Here is a 19947-nt window from a genome sequence, read left to right on the forward strand (position 1 = left end):
ATGGTTTTAAACTATGATTTAAAGTACTGTAAACAGTGGGGCTAGTTCTTTACATTACTTATGACCAAAATCCCATTTAGGTCAACAAATCTAATTGTTTTAAGCCTAAATCTAGCACAATATGGATTCTTTGATTTTTATACTGTACAGGTGTTAAAATTTTAACAGTGATTTAAAATATTTTTTAAAGCTTTACAGGGCCATCCTGATTTTATACCAACAAGGAATGAGTCAGATCAATGTAATTTTGAAAGCATCTCAATCAACCCAACTGTAAGTCAGAACAGCTTCTTTAACATGTATTTTAAGAAAATGGGAAGGCAATTACAACAGTCAAACATTTGGGTCATCTAATCCAGTATAGTTGACAGACTGATAATACAGTAAAATATTCTCTGGAGTCTTAGAATTTTGCCAATCCAATTGGTAGATGGAGAAGACTGAACTTTTGGAATGTAATTTATATAATCTACTGATTCTGAAAAGATCCAAAATTCATTGACTCCTTTTTTAATTAATCAATTTCTTTTACAGAACAGCTTCTTTCATATATCTTGCTCTCCAGGAGCATCAATGAAAGATATAAGTAAGGAGTGTGAGCTTCTTAAAGTATAAAATCTCTGTTCTGTATATTACTTGAAAGATACCCATCCCACCAATACACATAATGAAAACTACTTCAGATATGAAAGCAGTAATCAAATAAATAAACAATCATAGTTTGATGCAATTCCTTTGGTGCTGCCTTCTCTTAAGAAGCTTCTAAAAAAATAAGTAGCAAAATGTTGCTTTTTGTATAATATCAGCAGATTTTGATTTCAATCAGGGCAATGATATGGCAAGTAAGAACTATATCTAATTTTAACCACAACTGCTCAGATAAAATCAGGGACATCCCCATCTTTATAGCAAATGCTTTCAGAATGGGGGACGGGGGTGGTGGTAGGGAATCAGATGTATTATCCTGCATTTTTTTTCTACATTAACTTGAGAACTGGCTTTTGTTCAATGGAAAACAGAATTTCAGACACATTCTCACAGCTGTAAAATGGAGCTCTTGCATTTCTGAGACCACCAAATGCTATATCCTTTATTATATAATCACCTCTTCAGAGGCCTATAGCCTCCCTGGCTTTTTATAATTTATATCTGAAATGCCTAAGGCCACCCAATTCAAATTATGAGATTCTGGGTAACACACGACAAAACTCAAGGGGATATGCCGGGAGGCAATTCCTACCATGGTCTTTTTCAGAGGAGAAAAACATGGTCTCTATGGGTGGGTAATTGCAGAGAGATGCATCATAGAAAACAATCCCAGCAATAGAGCACATCTATTCAACAGAGCAATGGAGCCTTCTTATTATAAAGTCATCTGAAAAGCATACCAAGACAAATTTGAAATAAATTCTCAAGTATTTTGAGATTAAAACAGAGTATCAAATGCCTTTTTCATAAAAGAAGAAAAGATTTCATAAAAGAAGAAAAGATTCCACGTAACCTAAGCACAAATGAAACTGAATCACCAATAACACTTTATAAGAGTTCTGTTCACATAACTTGAATTTCTCAATTAGAATGAATATATATAGTAAAGAGAGACCATGTCCCTGTTTTTCTCAAGTCAAGAAAGGAGAAAAAAATGTGCGTCTGTCATAACCTCTATCCTCTAAAAATGGACAACATTTCTAAAGAAAACTATGCAACTAATATTTTTAATCAAATGAGCAAAAAAAGAGAGAAAACCGCTTAAAAATATATTGCAGGAAGCATTTTGCTTAGCTCTAAGCCCCCCCAAATAACTCCAAAATGTAGCAGTATATTTTTGTGCATTCTTTACCATTGATATCAGCAGTGACCTCAATCCTTCCCTATGACCTTAGTATGATCATATTCATCAAAGGGATCTCATGATGGCTATTTTCAAGTTGCAAACTAAACCATAAGTTGATGAAATAAAGAAAAAACAAGTAACTCAACCCCCCCCCCTTACTCTATACACATTCACACATAGACAATTCCAAGCATCTGCAATAAATTTCATATTTCTTTTCTAGTTTGAAGTGCTCTGTTATTCATACACATTTTGTGTCTGAAGGATTGTTAGCACACAAGCATAGAATCTGTGTACATACAAGTGTGTGGGTGGAGAGGGAGGAGTGTTCTTTCTTTTTATCCAGCATAGTTTCTGGGTAATAATTGTGGTTTACCAGCTTCTTCTGTTCCTCCAAAGGGGACCTGGCTTGAGGGCAGAAGGAAGAGGTGACCCACTGAGTGAAAGTTGGGCGGTGCAAATACTTGGGGTAAAATCAGGATGTGTGGCTTCTTCCTTGGTAACAGGAACTCCATTTCAGTTCAAGTTCACTGTTGACTGTCTGAAAGAAAAACAATAGCTAAAGTCCATTTTGTCTGCTGTAGCTGAAGTTGGATTCCTCCATCTGAGTTTCTGTAAAGTTAGAAATTTGGGATTGTGTCCTTCCTATTTCTTCCAGAGCACAGGCTAGAGAGTCTAAGTCACCATCGTGCTGGTGTCTGGCTTCCCATAAGTCCAAAATGACCGCAGAGGGGCTGTGGTGTGTAGCAAAATAAGACAAATTCCTAGAAGGAGGCAAAAAAGACAGAGTAGTAAGTATTGTCAGTCAACCACACATGAAGAGAGGCAGTCTAAGATGCAAATTAAAAAGCGCACTCTTGTAAGCAAAGATTCTCACAAAATCCAAAATTTGCCACTTGTTCTAAATAACTATTTTTCCTCCAATAGAGTTCCATTCTAACTTGGATCAAAGCCCCAATTTTCTCTCAGTCCTGCTCAGCACTGGTTAATATTTTGCTCTCCCTATCTGTTAGTCAGTTCTTAACTTTGCAAACATTATTGGTTATGGGACAATCTGAATAATAGGGTGAGGTGGGGAGTCTAACAAATACACATATGTAGGCTCAAGGGAACCATTTTCTTCAAAGAAGGAAGTTGTTTCTTCCTTCATGTTCTGTTATACAGTGATCCCTCGATTAGCACGGTCTCGATTAGCGCGAAACGCTGCAATGCGGTTTTTCAAAAAATATTAATTAAAAAAATAAAATATTAAAAAATAAAAAATAAGTCCACGCTAGTTCTCTCTCTCTTTCTCTCCCTGTTGCCGGCGTGGTATATGAGAGAGAAAGAGAGAGGCAGAGGTCGGGCGCATTACCGGGAGGTGGAGGCGGCGTGGGGACGCTGGGTGCCGGGGACACCGAGGAGGGGGTGGACGTGGCCTCTCAGCTGCAGAGCCGAACAAGGGCGGAGGCAACGGCGGAGTCCGGCGCTGGGGCCATGCGGGGCCGCTCATCCAGGGGGGCGTGGACTGGCAAGTCGCCCTCCTTTCTCTTTCTTTCTCTCTCTTATACCACACCGGTAACAGGGAGAGAAAGAGAGAGAGCGGAGGGCACCTTGCCGGTCCACGCCCCCCTAGATGAGCGGCTCCGCATGGCCCCAGCGCCGCCCAGGCAAAGGGGAAACCCCAAGATCGCTTGCCGCTTGCCGTATTGCAGCGAAGGAGGCGAAGCAAGGCTCCAAGCTGCAATACGGCAAGCGGCAAGCGGCAAGTGATCTTGGGGTTTCCCCTTTGCCTGGGCGGCGGGAAGACCAAGGGAAGGTTCCTTCAGCCGCCCAACACCTGATCCGCTCCGCAGCGCGGCAACGGGGAAACCCCATCTTCGGCTCCTCGCTGCTTCCGCGCTGCGGAGCAGATCAGCTGTTGGGCGGCTGAAGGAACCTTCCCTTGGTCTTCCCCGCCACCCACACGCAAACTCCACCATCTGCGCATGTGCGGCCATGAAAAAAATGGCGCACATGCGCAGATGGTGGTTTTTACTTCCGCACCACTATAACGCGGAAATCGATTAGCGCGGGAGGTCTTGGAACGTAACCCCCGCGCTAATCGAGAGATCACTGTATATATAGGATGGTATAATGGCCTCCATTTTCTTGTTGAATATTCTATTTGGACAGGGAGTCACTACTCATAGTCACTCATGCCCTTATCACCTCGAGACTCGACTATTGACTGGTTATGACCTTTAAAGCCCTTCATGGCATTGGACCAGAATACCTCCGAGACCGCCTCCTGCCGCACGAATCCCAGCGACTAATTAGGTCCCACAGAGTGGGCCTTCTCCGGGTCCCATCAACTAAACAATGTCGGTTGGCGGGCCCCAGGGGAAGAGCCTTCTCTGTGGCGGCCCCGACTCTCTGGAACCAACTCCCCCCAGAGATTAGAACTGCCCCGACTCTCCCTGCCTTCTGTAAAGTTCTTAAAACCCACCTCTGTCGTCAGGCATGGGGGAACTGAGACATCTCCCCCGGGCATATACAATTTATGTATGGTATGTTTGTGTGTGTGCTTGTTAGTATATTGGGGTTCTTTTTAAACTTTTTTAAATATTTAAATTTATTTAGATTTGTTACGATTTGTTTATGCCTTGTTGTGAGCCGCCCCGAGTCCGCGAAGAGGGGCGGCATACAAATCTAAATAATAAATAAATAAATATAAATAAATAATGCAATGCACTCTACATGGGGCTACCTTTGAAGAGTGTTTGGAAACTGCAAATCATGCAAAATGCAGCCACGTGATAGGTCATGGGCCTTCCTAGGTATGCACATGTCTCTCCAGCACTCCGTGGGCTGCATTGGCTGCTGATTGCTTTCCGGGTGCAATTCAAAATGTTGGTCATGACCTATAAAGCCCTACATGGCGTCGAACCAGATTACCTGTGGAACTGCCTCCTGTCTCATGAGTTCCGCAACCGGTTAGGTCCCTCAGAGTTGGCCTTCTCCAACTCCAACTAGACAATGTTGCCTGGCGAGACCTAGGGGAAGAGCCTTCTCTGTGAGGGCTTCTGTCCTCTGAAATCAACTCCCCCTAGAGATTCATCTATGCCGCCAGGCTTCAAGCCACAGCCCCCTGGTCGATGAATGCAATGTGTGTTTGTTGTTTGAATGGGAATTTATTTATTATTTATTTATTCAATTTTTATGCTGCCCTTCTCCTTAGGGCGGCTTACAACATGTTAGCAATAGCACTTTTTAACAGAGCCAGCATATTGCCCCCACAATCCGGGTCCTCATTTTACCCATCTCAGAAGGATGGAAGGCTGAGTCAACCTTGAGCCGGTGATGAGATTTGAACCACTGACCTTCAGATCTATAGTCAGCTTCAGTGGCCTGCAGTACAGCACTCTACCTCCTGCGCCACCCCGGCTCTTATACTATTTCCTGTATTTTACCTTAGAATGGATATATGTTCATCCCAGGCATGTTTAAATTCAGTTACTTGTGTTTTTTTTATATATGTTGTAAGTCCGAGCATAGTTCCCTCTAAGCTGAGCAGTGAGCAATCGCTCACTTAAAAATCATCATCAACTCAGAGTTTTCCAAACCTGCCCAGAAGCCGAGAGGGAAAGAGTGAGAGGGAAGGAGAGAGAGAGGAAGAGAGGAAGAGAGAGAAACAGATAGAAAAAAGATAGGAAAGAAAAAGAATGGGAGTAAGGAAGAGAGAAAGAAAATCTAGTTTGAAACTAGGTCAACTATTTAAGTGGCATTTTGATATTGATAGAGTTGCCCTATTATGAGCTCACTGTTATAGACACACAGTACTGTACAGTATTTTATTTTGAAATTCTCTGAGGCAAAACAGGGTGGGTTTTTTATTTGTTTGTTTGTTTGTTTGTTTACTTACTTACTTACTTATTTATTATTTCTGTGCCGCCCAGTCCCAAAGGGACTGCCGCTCAGATACTATACTTTTCCGCCCACCCCCCAAAAAAATTAGAGGGAACACTGAGTCCGAGTCTTTGGAGAGGAGAGGAATATAAATCAATCAAACAAACAAACAAACAAACAAATTAATTCATGGATATTTGACATTTGTGTTTCCAATCCCTCCATGCTTTTTTAAATAAGTAAGGAGGGGATTTTCTATCTGCTTGGACTTCCTGCCTGAACTTTGTATGAAGGCAAACATAGTTTGCGTTGTTGGCAAAAAAATAAAATGATAATTAAATAAAAGAATGAAGTGCTGAAAATTGGATTGCAACATTTGAAAGCCTGATGGTGTTTAGAATTCCTGTTCTAAACCACAATATTTATTGCTTTTGGCTTCCCTACCTTCTTTTGAAGTCCTGATGTTTTATCATGGCAATAGCAATAGTAATAATACTTTACTTATATAGGGCTTCAATGTGCTTTACAACACTCACTGGGTGGTTTGCAATGTCAGAATATTGCACTCAACAATCTGGGTCCTCATTTATCTCAGAAGGATGGAAGCCTGGATCGAACTCCAGGTTGTGGGTAGAGTTTGCCTGTAATACTGCATTCTAACCACTGCATGAGCAGGGCTCCTTATTCTTTTGTTTATGATCATTCTGAATAGGAAACAACTTGAATAATCGAATCTCACTTTCTTTGTGATAAAGCTACAGAGTCACATTGGAATGGCTGTGCATCATCCCCACAGTCTAAGAGCAGCACTTTTCCAAAAATGGAAAATATATAGGGGTAAAGTCTCATTCCCAGAGGCCTTTTGTTCTCATTATGGGAATATACATTTAACCTAGTTTTAAATATACTAATATTAGTGATAGAGACAGGAATTCCTTTTTCCTTCCTATAAAAAACTGTAAAAGGTGAACAATCTGTATCTCTTGGACAACCCAAAGAGCTTCTCCTTGAAACCTAGCTACATTACTGATCTTCAGGGAAGCATTATTACTCTGCCCTCTAAAACAGTGCAAATGCATTGAGACTCCAGAAGTCTTAATAGGCATTTATTGTGCTCTACCCACTGGCCATTTAAGAAATGAGGAAGTACACAATTTGCCAACCTCCTGGACCTGATGGCACTGTATAAACTTGAATGCCTTGTGAGACCAAAATAATTAAAAAGTGTATCTCTTGGCTGAAAGAAAGGTGTGCACTCCTGTTATATGGAGGCATTAGCATTAACCCTGCCTTGTCCTATTGCCATTTGTCACTTAAACCAGTTGAAATGTGTGCACATAAATTATGGAAATGTTCATTTGTTTGCAATAGCTGTGGTGGAACAAACGGATTTTTGTATGCACATTATTCTCAAGCTGCCTCTTTACAAATTAACTTCAGTTATTTCCCTTGGGAAAAATGATCTAAGCAAGGTTTTGAAGCAAGTATCTATTTGCATAACTAGATTTGCATACATATACAAGCTACCAAATGTGCCATAATCCATGCATGTACATTTGGAGAAATTATACCAAATGTAGCTGCCATCTTTGTAGAAGGACCACTATTCAGAGACCTTCTAGATTCCAGTGAGGAACAGTGAACTGATGACTGAGAGTCTTTTAAAGGGGTGCTTTGTTTTTATGAGTGCATACAACACTCATCAGGTAGTCCTGAAGCTGATTTCTAAAGCAAATTGCCCATCACATTGAAGAGTGAAGTGATTAGAGTGCATTCTCTAGATTGCTTACTAAACATAGAGGATGTTATTTTTCTTCTCCGGCTTCCTTCAAACTCTTGTTAAACAATGACAGATGGGGCAAGAGACACATTCTCCAACATGGCTCACAAAAAGCTTTGGCAAGCTGTGCTGCAGAACAGACTCTTTGCTTCTCCATCACTTTCTTGGCAAAGCTCAAAGAGGCTTTTGCCCAACCACACAGTTGGTCCAGAAACCACCTCTACCTTTGGCAAGTGGCAGATAGGGCAGAGAGAAACACTTCAAGCCAATCACATTACCCTGTTAATTGTTAATCTAAGCTACACCTAAAATTTATGAGTCTACAGGTGAGAACCTTATGTCCTCTCCCACAGTTTTATGTCAGCTGAACTATGGAATTAGCCTTATTACTAAGTAAAATGAAGGAATTACTTTGACTTGTAATTCATGAACTAGGTTCAAAACTCAACTACTGCCTTCTAAGTTGTTGCTGCCTTCTAAGTGTTATTTTATGAGACCTTTGCAGACCAGGCTGGAACCTAGCAATGATTTCTACATGAATAGTTCACAATGACTCACAGATGTTTGGATGGTAAGATTGGGAAGATTTATTTATTTATTTATTTATTTATTTATTTATTTATTCATTCATTCATTCATTCATTCATTTATTTGATTTCATTTGATTTGATTTGTATGCCGCCCCTCTGACCTTCACATAATGATAAGCACAAGATAGGAAGATGATTGGTCAGAGAGTGATTGGGAAAGAGATGACTCCTCCTGCCTCTATAATAGATCATTTAGGATATTTCAAACTCATATGATAACATTTGCAGAATATATGAAACACTGAAGAGTTTAATAAAAATAGTTCACTTATCAGCTGTGACTCATATCATGACATCTTGAAATTTTAAGTGTGTATACATAAATAAAGCAGAATTTATGTTACATTGGCAGTAATTCTTATCTGCTTTTATGAGAATAGCAATAAAAAGCATAGTGTAATGCTTTTTATACATTATGAGGTTGACTTGAGAGCAAACTTATAAAAATGAAAACGGGCGTTGTTGCCCATTCTCACGTAGGGGAGTTAGCCTCCAAGGATGGGTTTGACCTTATCCGATAGCCAATCAGGATGACAGAAGTAGATGATAGTTAGGAACTCTTGACTGGTAGCAATTGTTGGAAGCAAAGGCACCCGTCCTGGACTAGGACTGAGTTGAAGAGGGGGAATGTAAGATGCAGGGCACTATTTATACTTTTCTAAGACTCAGTCCTGATTGGGTATTGGATAAGGTCAAACCCATCCTCCTACTATGGAGAATAGCTAAGTTGCTCTGCAGAAAATAAACAAACACCACTCAAATTAATCAGCTCCTTTATCTGACTAATCCTATGTATCAATTTATTTATTTATTATTTATTAATTGGACTTATTTATTAATTGGACTTATATGTATTGTTTCGTACGCTTCAAATTTTTTTTCATTTTATCAATTTACATAACAATAAACTTTTGTTTTTAACAGTACTGTGTCATATGTCTCTCCCATTTCTATTGATGTGAACTGCAATGCAAGTGATACTTTTCAGAACCCTAGGAGTGGCTTGCAACTAAAAAAATGCAAGCAAAAGTATGTGCAGTAGACAAAATTAGCTTGCAGAATGCTTGATGCTAGTATATTAGCAAGTGTAAAGATAAAGATACACATTTTCAAGATACATTTTTTACTCTGACTTCATAAACTCGTGGATAGAAATGAATTTGTGGTAAAGAAAATGAAGGAAATGAAGAAAAACAAAGGCATAGATATGCCCACCCCAAATCCAGAGTAAACAGCCAGTAAAGCTGATAAAATATAGGAAATATATAACATTGAGATCCAGGGATATGTTTTGAGCTGCATTTTCTTAAAATAAGATTTCACCTGTTTAAAGGCATCATGCACGCAATTAATGTATTGAATGGATATTAAGAAAAGGCATACCTTTGAACAGCTTTGAATTTGGGATAAAATACTACCAGTCTAATCCAGCTGCTGTTTGATTTATGCATATTGGATGTAGGGTATGAACAAGCTGACCCTGACGGAGGAATCTAATACATCATCTGTTTGAAGTTGCTGTGTTCCCATAAGAAAACTCAAGTCCAGCCTCTCTCATGAATTCCATTCACCCATTTCTAGCTTGACTTTTAGTAGATCATATTTCATTTGACCATTAATAAATTAGATTGTTGTGCATAGGTAGTATGTGCTAAATAATGTTGTTCCTGATTACTTGCACCTGACAATGAAAACAAGCTGGGAATATTTTTGCTCAGTGCAAGCAGCAGGATGAAGCACAGGTGTTTCATTTCTTAATTGCCTACTTCTCATCATTTTTCTTTTTACATATGAAATTTCTTTCTCTTTCAATTGCAACTAAGAGACCTAGGTGGTAGAAATAAAAAAATAGTTTAACATCAAGGGAACTAAAGTAAAAGGTGAAGAATATAAACTACAGGCCTTTTCGGATGACTTGGTGTTCTTTTTAGAAGACCCATTAGAAACAGAACAAGCATTGATTGCAAAAATAGAAGAATGTGGGGAATCCACAGGGCTAAAATTTAACAGACAAAAAACCCAAATCTTGGCAAAAAATATGACAATAAAACAAATGGAAGAATTGAAAATAAAATTAGGTCTCCAAGATACAAATATATATATATATATTTGGGGATAAATCTAACCAACAGATGCTCATCTGTTATTAATAATAATAATAATAATAATAATAATAATAATTATTATTATTATTATTATTATTATTTATTAGATTTGTATGCCATCCCTCTCCATAGACTCGGGGCGGCATGAGATTATCATTATATAAAATTGACAAACCAAACAAAAACTGATTTAGAAAAATGGACCAAATTACAACTGTCATTAGTAGGAAGAATATCAATCATTAAGATGAGCATACTCCCAAAATTTCTATTAAATTAGACTCTAATTTTTTTGCAGATTTGAATAAAGTAATATCTAAATTTATATGGCAAGGGAAGAAACCAAGAATTAGATTATCCAATTTACAGGACAATAAGAGCAGAGGTGGGTTTGCACCAGGCCCAGACAAGGTAACTCCTTCTTGCTTAAAAGTCTGTGCTGACCAATTGGCCCCCATCTTCACCGAAATCTTCAACAAATCACTAGATATGTGCTATGTTCCTTCCTGCTTCAAACACTCTACTATCATCCCAGTGCCAAAGAAGCTATCCATCAAGGAACTGAATGACTACAGACCAATCTGTAGTTATGTAGTTTCAATCTGTAGTTATGAAAACCTTTGCAAATAGACTGACAGATGATGCTGTTAATGTGTCTCTGCACTACATCCATCCTACAACATCTTGAATCTCCAAAGACCTATGCAAGGGTCCTTTTTGTAGACTTCAGTTCAGCATTCAATGCCATCATACCAGACATCCTTTTAACTAAACTAAATCAGCTAGCGGTACATGAACACACTTGTAAGTGGATCACAAGCTTCCTAACAGACAGGAAGCAGCAGGTGAAGCTAAGTAAAATCACATCAGATACCTGTACAATTAGCACAGCCCCCTCCCCCCCAAGGCTGTGTACTCTCACCGTTTATCTTCTCTCTATACAGCAATGACTGCATCTCAAACAATCCATCTATTAAACTACTGAAGTTTGCAGACAATACAACAGTGATTGGCCTCATTTGAGACAAGGATGAAACTGCATACAGATGGGAGGTTGAACAATCTAGAACTGAACACACTCAAAACCATAGAAATGGTGGTAGACTTTAGGAGAAACCATCTCATCCTACCACCTCTCACAATACTAAGACAATACAATATCAACAGTAAAGACCTTCAAATTTCTAGGTTCTATCATATCTGAAGACCTAAAATGGTCACCTAACATCAAAAACGTCATCAAAAAAGCACAACAAAGAGTGTTCTTTCTGTGCCAACTCAGGAAGCTCAAACTGTCCAAGGAGCTGCTGATACAGTTCTACAGAGGAATCATTAAGTCTGTCATCTGCACCTCTATAACTGTCTGGTTTGGTTCTACAATCCAACAAGACCGACACAGACTTCAGAGGATAATCAGAACTGCAGAAAAAAACAATTGCTGCCAACCGGCCTTCCACTGAGGACCTGTATACTGCACGAGCCAAAAAGAGGGCTGTGAAAATAATTACTGACCCCTTGCATCCTGGATATAAACTGTTTCAACTCCTACCTTAAAAAATTGCTACAGAGCACTGCACACCAAGATAACTAGACACAAGAACAGTTTCCCCCCCCCCAACGCCATCACTTGCTAAACAAATAATTCCCTCAATACTGTCAAACTATCTACTAAGTCTGCACTACTATTACTACTAGTTTTTTCTCATCATTCCTATCACCCATTTCCTCCCACATGACTGTAACCTGTTGCTTGCATCCTTACGATTTTATTAATGTTGATTGTTTCTTCATTGCTTATTTGACCCCTATGACAATCATTGAGTTGTACCTCATGATTCTTGACAAATGTATATATTATTTTTATGTACACTGAGAGCATATGCACCAAAGACAAATTCCTTGTGTGTCCAATCACACTTGGCCAATAAAGAATTATATTCTATTTTAATTTAATTCTTTGGACTACCGAACTGGAAGACCTACTAAACAAATAATTCCCTCAACACTGTCAAACTATTTACTAAGGCTGCACTACTACTATTACTACTAGTTTTTTCTCTCATCATTCCTATCACTCATTTCCTCCCATTTATGACTGTATGACTGTAACTTATTGCTTGTATCCTTAAGGTTTTTATTAATATTTTTCCTCATTGCTTATTTGACCTCTATGACAATAATTGTTGTACCTCATGATTCTTGACAAATGTTTTTTTTTAATGTACACTGAGACCCTATGCACCAAAGACAAATTTCTTGTGTGTCCAATCACATTTGGCCAATAAAGAATTCTATTCTATACTATAAGGTTGCCTCCTTATCATGGATAAAAGAATGGATAAATTTGAGAAACAAATGCATATTACAATTAGAGGGACACGATCTTGAGAAAGGATGGCATGCTTACCTCTGGGACATTGGAGACAAAACTCAAAAATATTTCAATAGACACTTAATTAGGAACTCCCTATTAAATACCTGGAATACCTGCGGAAAGGGGCGGCATACAAATCTAATAAATTATTAATTAATTATTATTATTATTATTATTATTATTATTATTATTATTATTATTATTATTATTAAATGAAAACACTATCTGAAGATTCCAAACTGGCTGTCAACCATGGAGGCCCTAACATACCCAAATACAATTGATATACCTAAAACAATTAAATATAAAGAAATCCTAGAACTACTTGGTAAACTAACAAGCAGGGAAGAATTGGCTACACAAAATATTAACATAGATTGGTGGACCTACCTGCAAATCCAATCAAGATATAAAAAAGACTCAGTAGGGATGGGTATTGACAGCCAAACCCAGCAATTAGACAAATTACTCACAGGCCCAGAGGTAAAAAAATCTAACATCTATAAATATATCGAATATGATAAGCATGAGGATGTAGTAAAAGGGCCGATGATTGCATGGGTGAAAAATTTTGGCCACAGCATACACCTGGTGGACTGGGAGCAAATTTGGACCAGAAATAATTAACAAAATCAACAGCTTATAAAGAAAATCAATATAAAATGTTTTATCGGTGGCACTTGACCCTGAAAAGATTGGCAAAAAATATACACAAATTGTAATCAGGCATGTTAGAAATGTAAAAAAGAGCAGGGTACCTTCTTTCATTTCTAGTGGATGTGCCCTGAAGCAAAAAAAGTATTGGAGGAAACTCCATAAATGGCTAAAGGAAATGATGGACACTGTAATTGAATTTACGCCGGAATTCTTTCTTTTAGGAATTGTTTAAAAATTATATTCCAATAACATTAAATATTTAATGTTACATATAGTAGCAGTGGCAAGAATCGTCTACGTAACAATGGAAATACCCTCAGATACCCTCAGAATAGGAAGTTATTAAAAAAAATCCATAATTGCGTGGAAATTGACAAATTGATGGAATTAAATGACCAAAGGGACTTGGACTATTACAACACTTGGACTAAATGGTATAAATGGATACAAAAAAGAAATGCAAAACAACAGTAAGAGATGGATGGAAAAAGAAAAGAATATAAATAACAATTGTGTACACAATGTATAAATATATAATGTATTAATATGAATGTAAATACATGGATATCGATCTACCTGAAAATATTAAGATGTAAATATTAAAAAATCAATAAAAAATATGGCAAAAAAATAGTTTACTTACTTAGAGGTATGAATCTTTCCTAGCAAAATGTAATCTTAATTTTCTGCCTGGAGGTTTGAACTAATCAGAAAGTAAATATTTTACAGAGGACATGCCCAGGTTTGGAGAGATCTTAATAGAATGATTTTCCACCAGAATCACTATCATGTTAGATCTGCGCATGCGTTGCACTAGCTAAACACTCCGAAAGAAAGCTCCTATATGTGGAGAAGTAAAAGTAAAAGTTAACCCTCAACAACCCTCTCTAGCTTGGTGAAAGCGGATTGAGAGGAGAGCGAACGATACAAGCTGTGGAAAAACTTGATTAGAAGGAGTTAAAAGTTGAAGCAAGTAATTGTTTTTAACGTGTTTGCGTGGAGAAGCGAGAACAAAGGGAAGATGGCCTCTACTTTGGAGCTGGAGGGAAAGATGGATTCACTGCTTAAAGCTTTTGCTGACATGGGGAGACTGCTCCAAGATATGAAAAATGAATTATCTGCAGTCGGAGTTGGAATGACAGAATTGAAAGAACAATCCAAAGCACAAGATCAAAGAATTGGGAAACTGGAGGTGGGAAAATCTCGCCAGGAACTTCGTATCATTAACTTGGAGGACAGACAGCGCAGGTCTAATCTTCGCTTGAGAGGTTTCCCCAAAGATTTTGCGGAGAGTAAACAACTTATTCAAGAAATCCTTCAATGGTTCACTGAGAATAAAGTTAAATGTGAGTTGCAAGAATTTGAAATAGCGCATTGGGCTTTTGGATCCCGCAATCGGGGGGACTCAAAGGACATTATTGTAAGGTTTGTTTCAGAAAGGAGAGCTGCTGAAATATTTAAAGAGTTGAAACAGATTTTAAACTTACGTTACAAAGCTTTTCCAATACGCGTTTTAAAAGATTTGTCTGCTGAAACCCTTAAGATGAGAAGCCAACTTTATGAAAATGGAATCAGGTTTTCGTGGCGTTATCCTGCTACAATAATTGTGTTTAAAGATTCCAAGGTTTTCCAGGCGAGATCGTTAGAAGAGGGAAGAAAGCTGCTTTTCCAATTGGGGTTAAATCCAGAGGGAGCAACCCAGAGCCAGACATCGGTGGATTGGCCAGATGCAGCAGAAGAAGAGTTGTTTCTCCAACTGTTCCGTGATGCAGGGCAAAGTAAAGGGGAGAAGATTGCATCACTTCAAAGAGAACTGGACTCACTCCAGGCAGAGAAGAAAGACGAGCCAAGGGTTACTCGACAGAAGAAAAAATAATAAACTGAACTGACTTACTAATATGGTATCAAGTTTTTCAACTAATTAATCTTTTTTCTGTACTTCTTTTTTGGTTGTTCTCGCTAGTTAACAAGGGGAGAGGAGGGAAGGAGGGGGGAATCTTTTATTATGTTGTAAAATGGGGAAGAAGGGGGGGCTTTCTGAGGGAACGCAGATCCAGGAGTGCCTCTTAGTAATGGAAGTTTTTTTCGTTGCCTCCCCCTGGGGGGGGAGGTCAGGATAGGGGCACCAGGGTGGGGATTCATTGTAACAAAAAATATTTTTCCGGTAGGCTCTGTTTTGTTGGAAGGGGAAATGCATTTAAATTACGTAAATGGGTGATATAGGATTATTATCGCTGAATGTAAATGGTCTCTCATCACAGAAAAAGCATTATAGAATCATGAAGTTGGCTAAGGACAGTAAGGCAGATGTTTTATTTTTATCAGAAACTCATAAGGGAAGGGAAAAAACAGACAGATTAGTTACAAATACTGAGTGGCAGAAAGTTTATGAGTCGAGAGGAACGAATAAGGCAAAAGGAGTCGCCATCTTGTTTCACCGAAGAGTGCATTTTCAGTTAAGTAATATTAAAAGGGACAGTGATGGCAGAATGTTATTTATTAAGGGGAAAATAAGAAACAAGTTAGTAACCTTAGCGGTTATTTATGCCCCTAATGTAAATGCAAAACAATTTATAATAAATGTAAAACGGAAACTGGATAATTTTGCGGAAGGTATAGTGATTTTAGCAGGCGATTTTAATTTGGAATTAACAGCAGGGAAGGGGGAAAAGAAAAAGTTACATCTAAATAAAATTAATATGATGGATCTTCATGAAAACGTAGGTAATAGAGATACTTTCTATTCTGCAAGACATAATAAATTTAGCTGTATAGACTATATGTTAATTAATAAAACAGATAAGGTAAAGTTTAAGAAAGCGGAAGTAAAAACTATTTGGCTATCAGACCATGCTCCTCTGTTGGCTGTGATAGAGATAGAGGTTTGTAGCAAACAAAGAATTTGGAGGTATAACCCCATTGTCTCAGCAAATGAGGAGAGTAGAATTAAATTACAAAGGGAACTTAATGGATTCTTTTGTATTAATGCAACAGGTGAGATTAAACAAACAATAGTTTGGGATACACATAAAGCAGTAATGAGGGGTAACTGCATTAGTACTGAAGCTTTTATTAGGAAATCCTGGGATATTAAGAGGAATAATTTATTAAAAGAAATAGATTTAATCCAAGAAACTTTAAAAATTACAAGAAATAGAGAATGGAATTTATTATTATTATTTAAGAAAAAGAAATTACAATTACTTGATGAAGAAAGATGGAATAAAATGAAGATGATTATGAAACATAGAATTAGAGGTTGGAGTAACAAATCAATGAAGCAAATGGTACACTATTTGAAAAAAAGAAAAGAGAAATCTTACATCTCTGCTTTAAAAGATAAGGATGGTGTAATAAAACGTAGTAATGTAGAAATGGAAAAAATAATGAGAGATTTTTATGGGGAATTATATAAAAAAGAGTATGTTGTTTTGCAAACCTCAGAGGTTAAAAAGAAATTAAAGGAAGAAGATAGTCAAATGTTAAATGCAAAAATCACAAGTGAGGAGATATCTAGAGTTATTAAGGGATTGAAACCTGCCAAAGCTCCAGGTCCAGATGGTTTTACTGCTGAATATTATAAAGTGTATATGAATGAATTATTACCGCATATGGAGAAATTGTTTAATAATGTAATGGAGACTTTTGAAACTCCACAGACGTGGAAAATGTCAGAAATTATAACGGTCCCAAAACCAGATCGTGATTTAATGGACCCGAGTTCTTATCGCCCCATCAGCCTATTAAATCAGGATTATAAGATATTTATGAAAATATTGGCAAATAGGGTGGAGAATATATTACCAAAAATAATTGGAGAAGATCAATACGGATTTGTGAAAGGAAGGAAAATTTATGAACCAATAAGAAACGTGGTCAATGTTTTACACCATGCTACCAGTACCAAAAGAAAATTAAGTATTTTAAAATTAGATGTCTATAAGGCTTTTGACAAAGTTAACCATGACTACCTATTTCAATTATGTAAAGACTTAAATATGGGAAACATATTTTGTAGAGTTATAGAAACAATATATAAGGATAATGTGGCTCAAATCAGAGTAAATGGCAATAGAACAGAAATGGTTAAAATTCAAAATGGAACTAAGCAGGGTTGCCCACTATCCCCAATGTTATTTGCATTAGCAATTGAGACCTTAGCAAACAAAATTAGAAATGATAAGGAATCGAGAGGCTATCAAATAGGGGAACTTGAATTGAAATTAAACTTATTTGCAGATGATGCTATAGTGATGTCTGAAACCCCAATTGAAATGATGAAAAGAATAATGATACTACTTCAGGAATTTAAAGATCAATCTGGACTTAAGGTTAATATAGACAAATCAGAGATAATATGTTTAAATACTGGCGCTAAAGAGCAAATCGAGATTCAAAAAACTTCAGGACTGAAACTAGGTTGTAAAAAAATGAAATATTTGGGAATTTGGTTATTCGAGAATCCAATAAAAATAGTAACGGCCAATTATAACCTAATATGGAAAAAAATCCAGAAGCAGATTAAAAATTGGATGGCTAAAAAGTTAGGAAGAATGGCTAAGATTAGGGCCCTTAAGATGATGATAATACCAAAAATGATGTATTTGTTTCAGGTTCTACCTGGTAGTTATCCTGAGGCAAAATTAAGAGAATGGGATAATAGACTAAATGTTTGGATTGAAGGAGATAAAAAACCCAGAATAAGGAAGCATTGGCAGTTTGCACAAGAGAAAGAGGGAGGTTGGGGCAGCCCATCTCTAGTATTATATAGAAATGCATTTCAAATGGAAAGGTTAATGGAGCTACAGTTATGGGGGGAAAAGAAATGGGTAGAATTAGAAAAAGAAATTAATAATATAAATAACAAAGAACTATTATTCAAAAATTGGAGTAGAATTGAAACCAGTACCTTAAGTGATCCTTTTAAAGCATGTTTAGAAATATGGCTCAAATGGCAGAGGATAAGTGGAATAAAGGTATCCAGGCTATCAACGTTACATGTATTGAATATAGGGGATGATGTTAACCTAAGTAGAATTATTAAAATATTAAATAGTAAAGGGATAACGAGAATTGAACAATTATATGAGAAAGATGGAAGAGTTAGTAGAACTAGATTGGAATAGTGGATTGGTAAACAGAAATGGTTGCAGATTAATGCAATATGTACAAAAGTGAGAATAAAGAATAAAGAATAAAGAAGCCTTCTTACGGGAAGAAAATAGTCTAGAAAAAATAATAAGTGAAAAGATAAATGAAAGTAAAGCACAAGCCGGTAATATATATAGAATGCTATTGCAGATGGAAGAAGAAGTAACAAAAAGTTTAACAAGATGTTGGCAGGATGATTTACAAATAGATGAAAGAGAAATGAAAGAAACAATAGAAAATATATACAAGATTAAAAATACGAGAGTTAGAGAGATGAGAAGAAAAATCTTACATAAATGGTATTATACACCTGTACAAATTGCACACTTCCAGGGGAAAGAGAAGGGCAAATGTTGGCACGGGTGCCAGAAAAAAGGAATTTTTATGCATATGATCTGGGAATGTGCAAAAATACAGAAATTCTGGAATGTAGTCCAGAATGAAATTAATAAAATGTTAAACATTAACTGGATTATTACAAAAGAAATAGCAATTTTAATTAAATATAGGGAACTAGGAGAATTTAAGGAAATTAAAACCGCAGCACTGGAAAGTGCTCAAGCGGTGATGGTATTAGGATGGAAAGATTCTACAAAATGGACAGTACAAAATTGGCACTGGTATATGGTGGATCACATACATTTTGAAATTATGGAAATAAGATTAAATAATTTTGATGAGAATAAATTGGAGAAGCTGATGGCGCGATGGAACAAGGTAAAAGACTATATGTTAAGTAGAATCTGTGATGTAAATATGAAAAATAAATTACAATCACTCTTTTAGCAATACAGTGGTACCTCAAGATACGAACCCCTCGTCTTACGAACAACTCATGATACGAACCCGGGGTTTAGAAAAAAATTGCCTCTTCTTACGATCTTTTTTCGAGTTACGAACGCCAAACCCGAACTTCCGGGTTCGGCGTTCGGAGGCTCCTGGGAAGCCGCCCGGCTGTTTTAAAAGGTGACTGCCGGGCTGGGGGGCTTCCCAGCACCCCCCCAACCCCGAACCCGGAAGTTTGGCAAAAGTTCGGGGTTCAGGTGGGGTGCTTGGAAGCCCCCCAGCCCGGCGGTCACATTTTAAAATAGCCGGGCGGCTTCCCAGGAGCCTCCGAACGCTGAAAGCGGAAGTTCGGGTTTGGCGTTCGGCTTCGGGAGGCTCCTGGAAAGCCATGTCTTTAACTCGGCTCTGCTACGTACATTTTCCCTGCAGTTGATCCAAGCACTGCAAGGGAAGGAACGAACTGAAATGCGAGTCAGGAGTCCTGGAAACGTAACAATAAGGGGGTTGGTGGAATAATCATTGGGAATGGGGTGTCCTGGAAGTTGGGATACAGGCTCTCCCAGCCTCTTCATTCCCCCCCCCCCCGTTTCTTTAAGGCTTCCCCTCTCGTGCACAAGGGAAAGCAAGGGGTGGGAAATGCGAGTCAGGAGTCCTGGAAACGTAACAATAAGGGGGCTGGTGGAATAATCATTGGGAATGGGGTGTCCTGGAAGTTGGGATACAGGCTCTCCCAGCCTCTTCATCCCCCCCCCCCCGTTTCTTTAAGGCTTCCCCTCTCGTGCGCAAGGGAAAGCAAGGGGTGG

At 37.9% G+C, this 19947-nt stretch overlaps 1 protein-coding gene across 1 annotated transcript in view; it reads right to left on the reverse strand.

Moving 5' to 3' along the window:
- Positions 1-2010: 2010 nt before the first annotated feature.
- The window catches only part of UNC5D (unc-5 netrin receptor D), a 769587-nt gene continuing 751650 nt past the window's right edge, over positions 2011-19947 (reverse strand). The window contains exon 16 of the mRNA XM_070765210.1: positions 2011-2598. Coding sequence (XP_070621311.1) covers positions 2394-2598 — 205 coding nt within the window. The 3' untranslated portion in view covers positions 2011-2393. The remainder of the gene's footprint in view (positions 2599-19947) is intronic.

Source organism: Erythrolamprus reginae, chromosome 12 (genome assembly GCF_031021105.1).
Source record: "Erythrolamprus reginae isolate rEryReg1 chromosome 12, rEryReg1.hap1, whole genome shotgun sequence".
Lineage (NCBI taxonomy): Eukaryota > Metazoa > Chordata > Lepidosauria > Squamata > Dipsadidae > Erythrolamprus > Erythrolamprus reginae.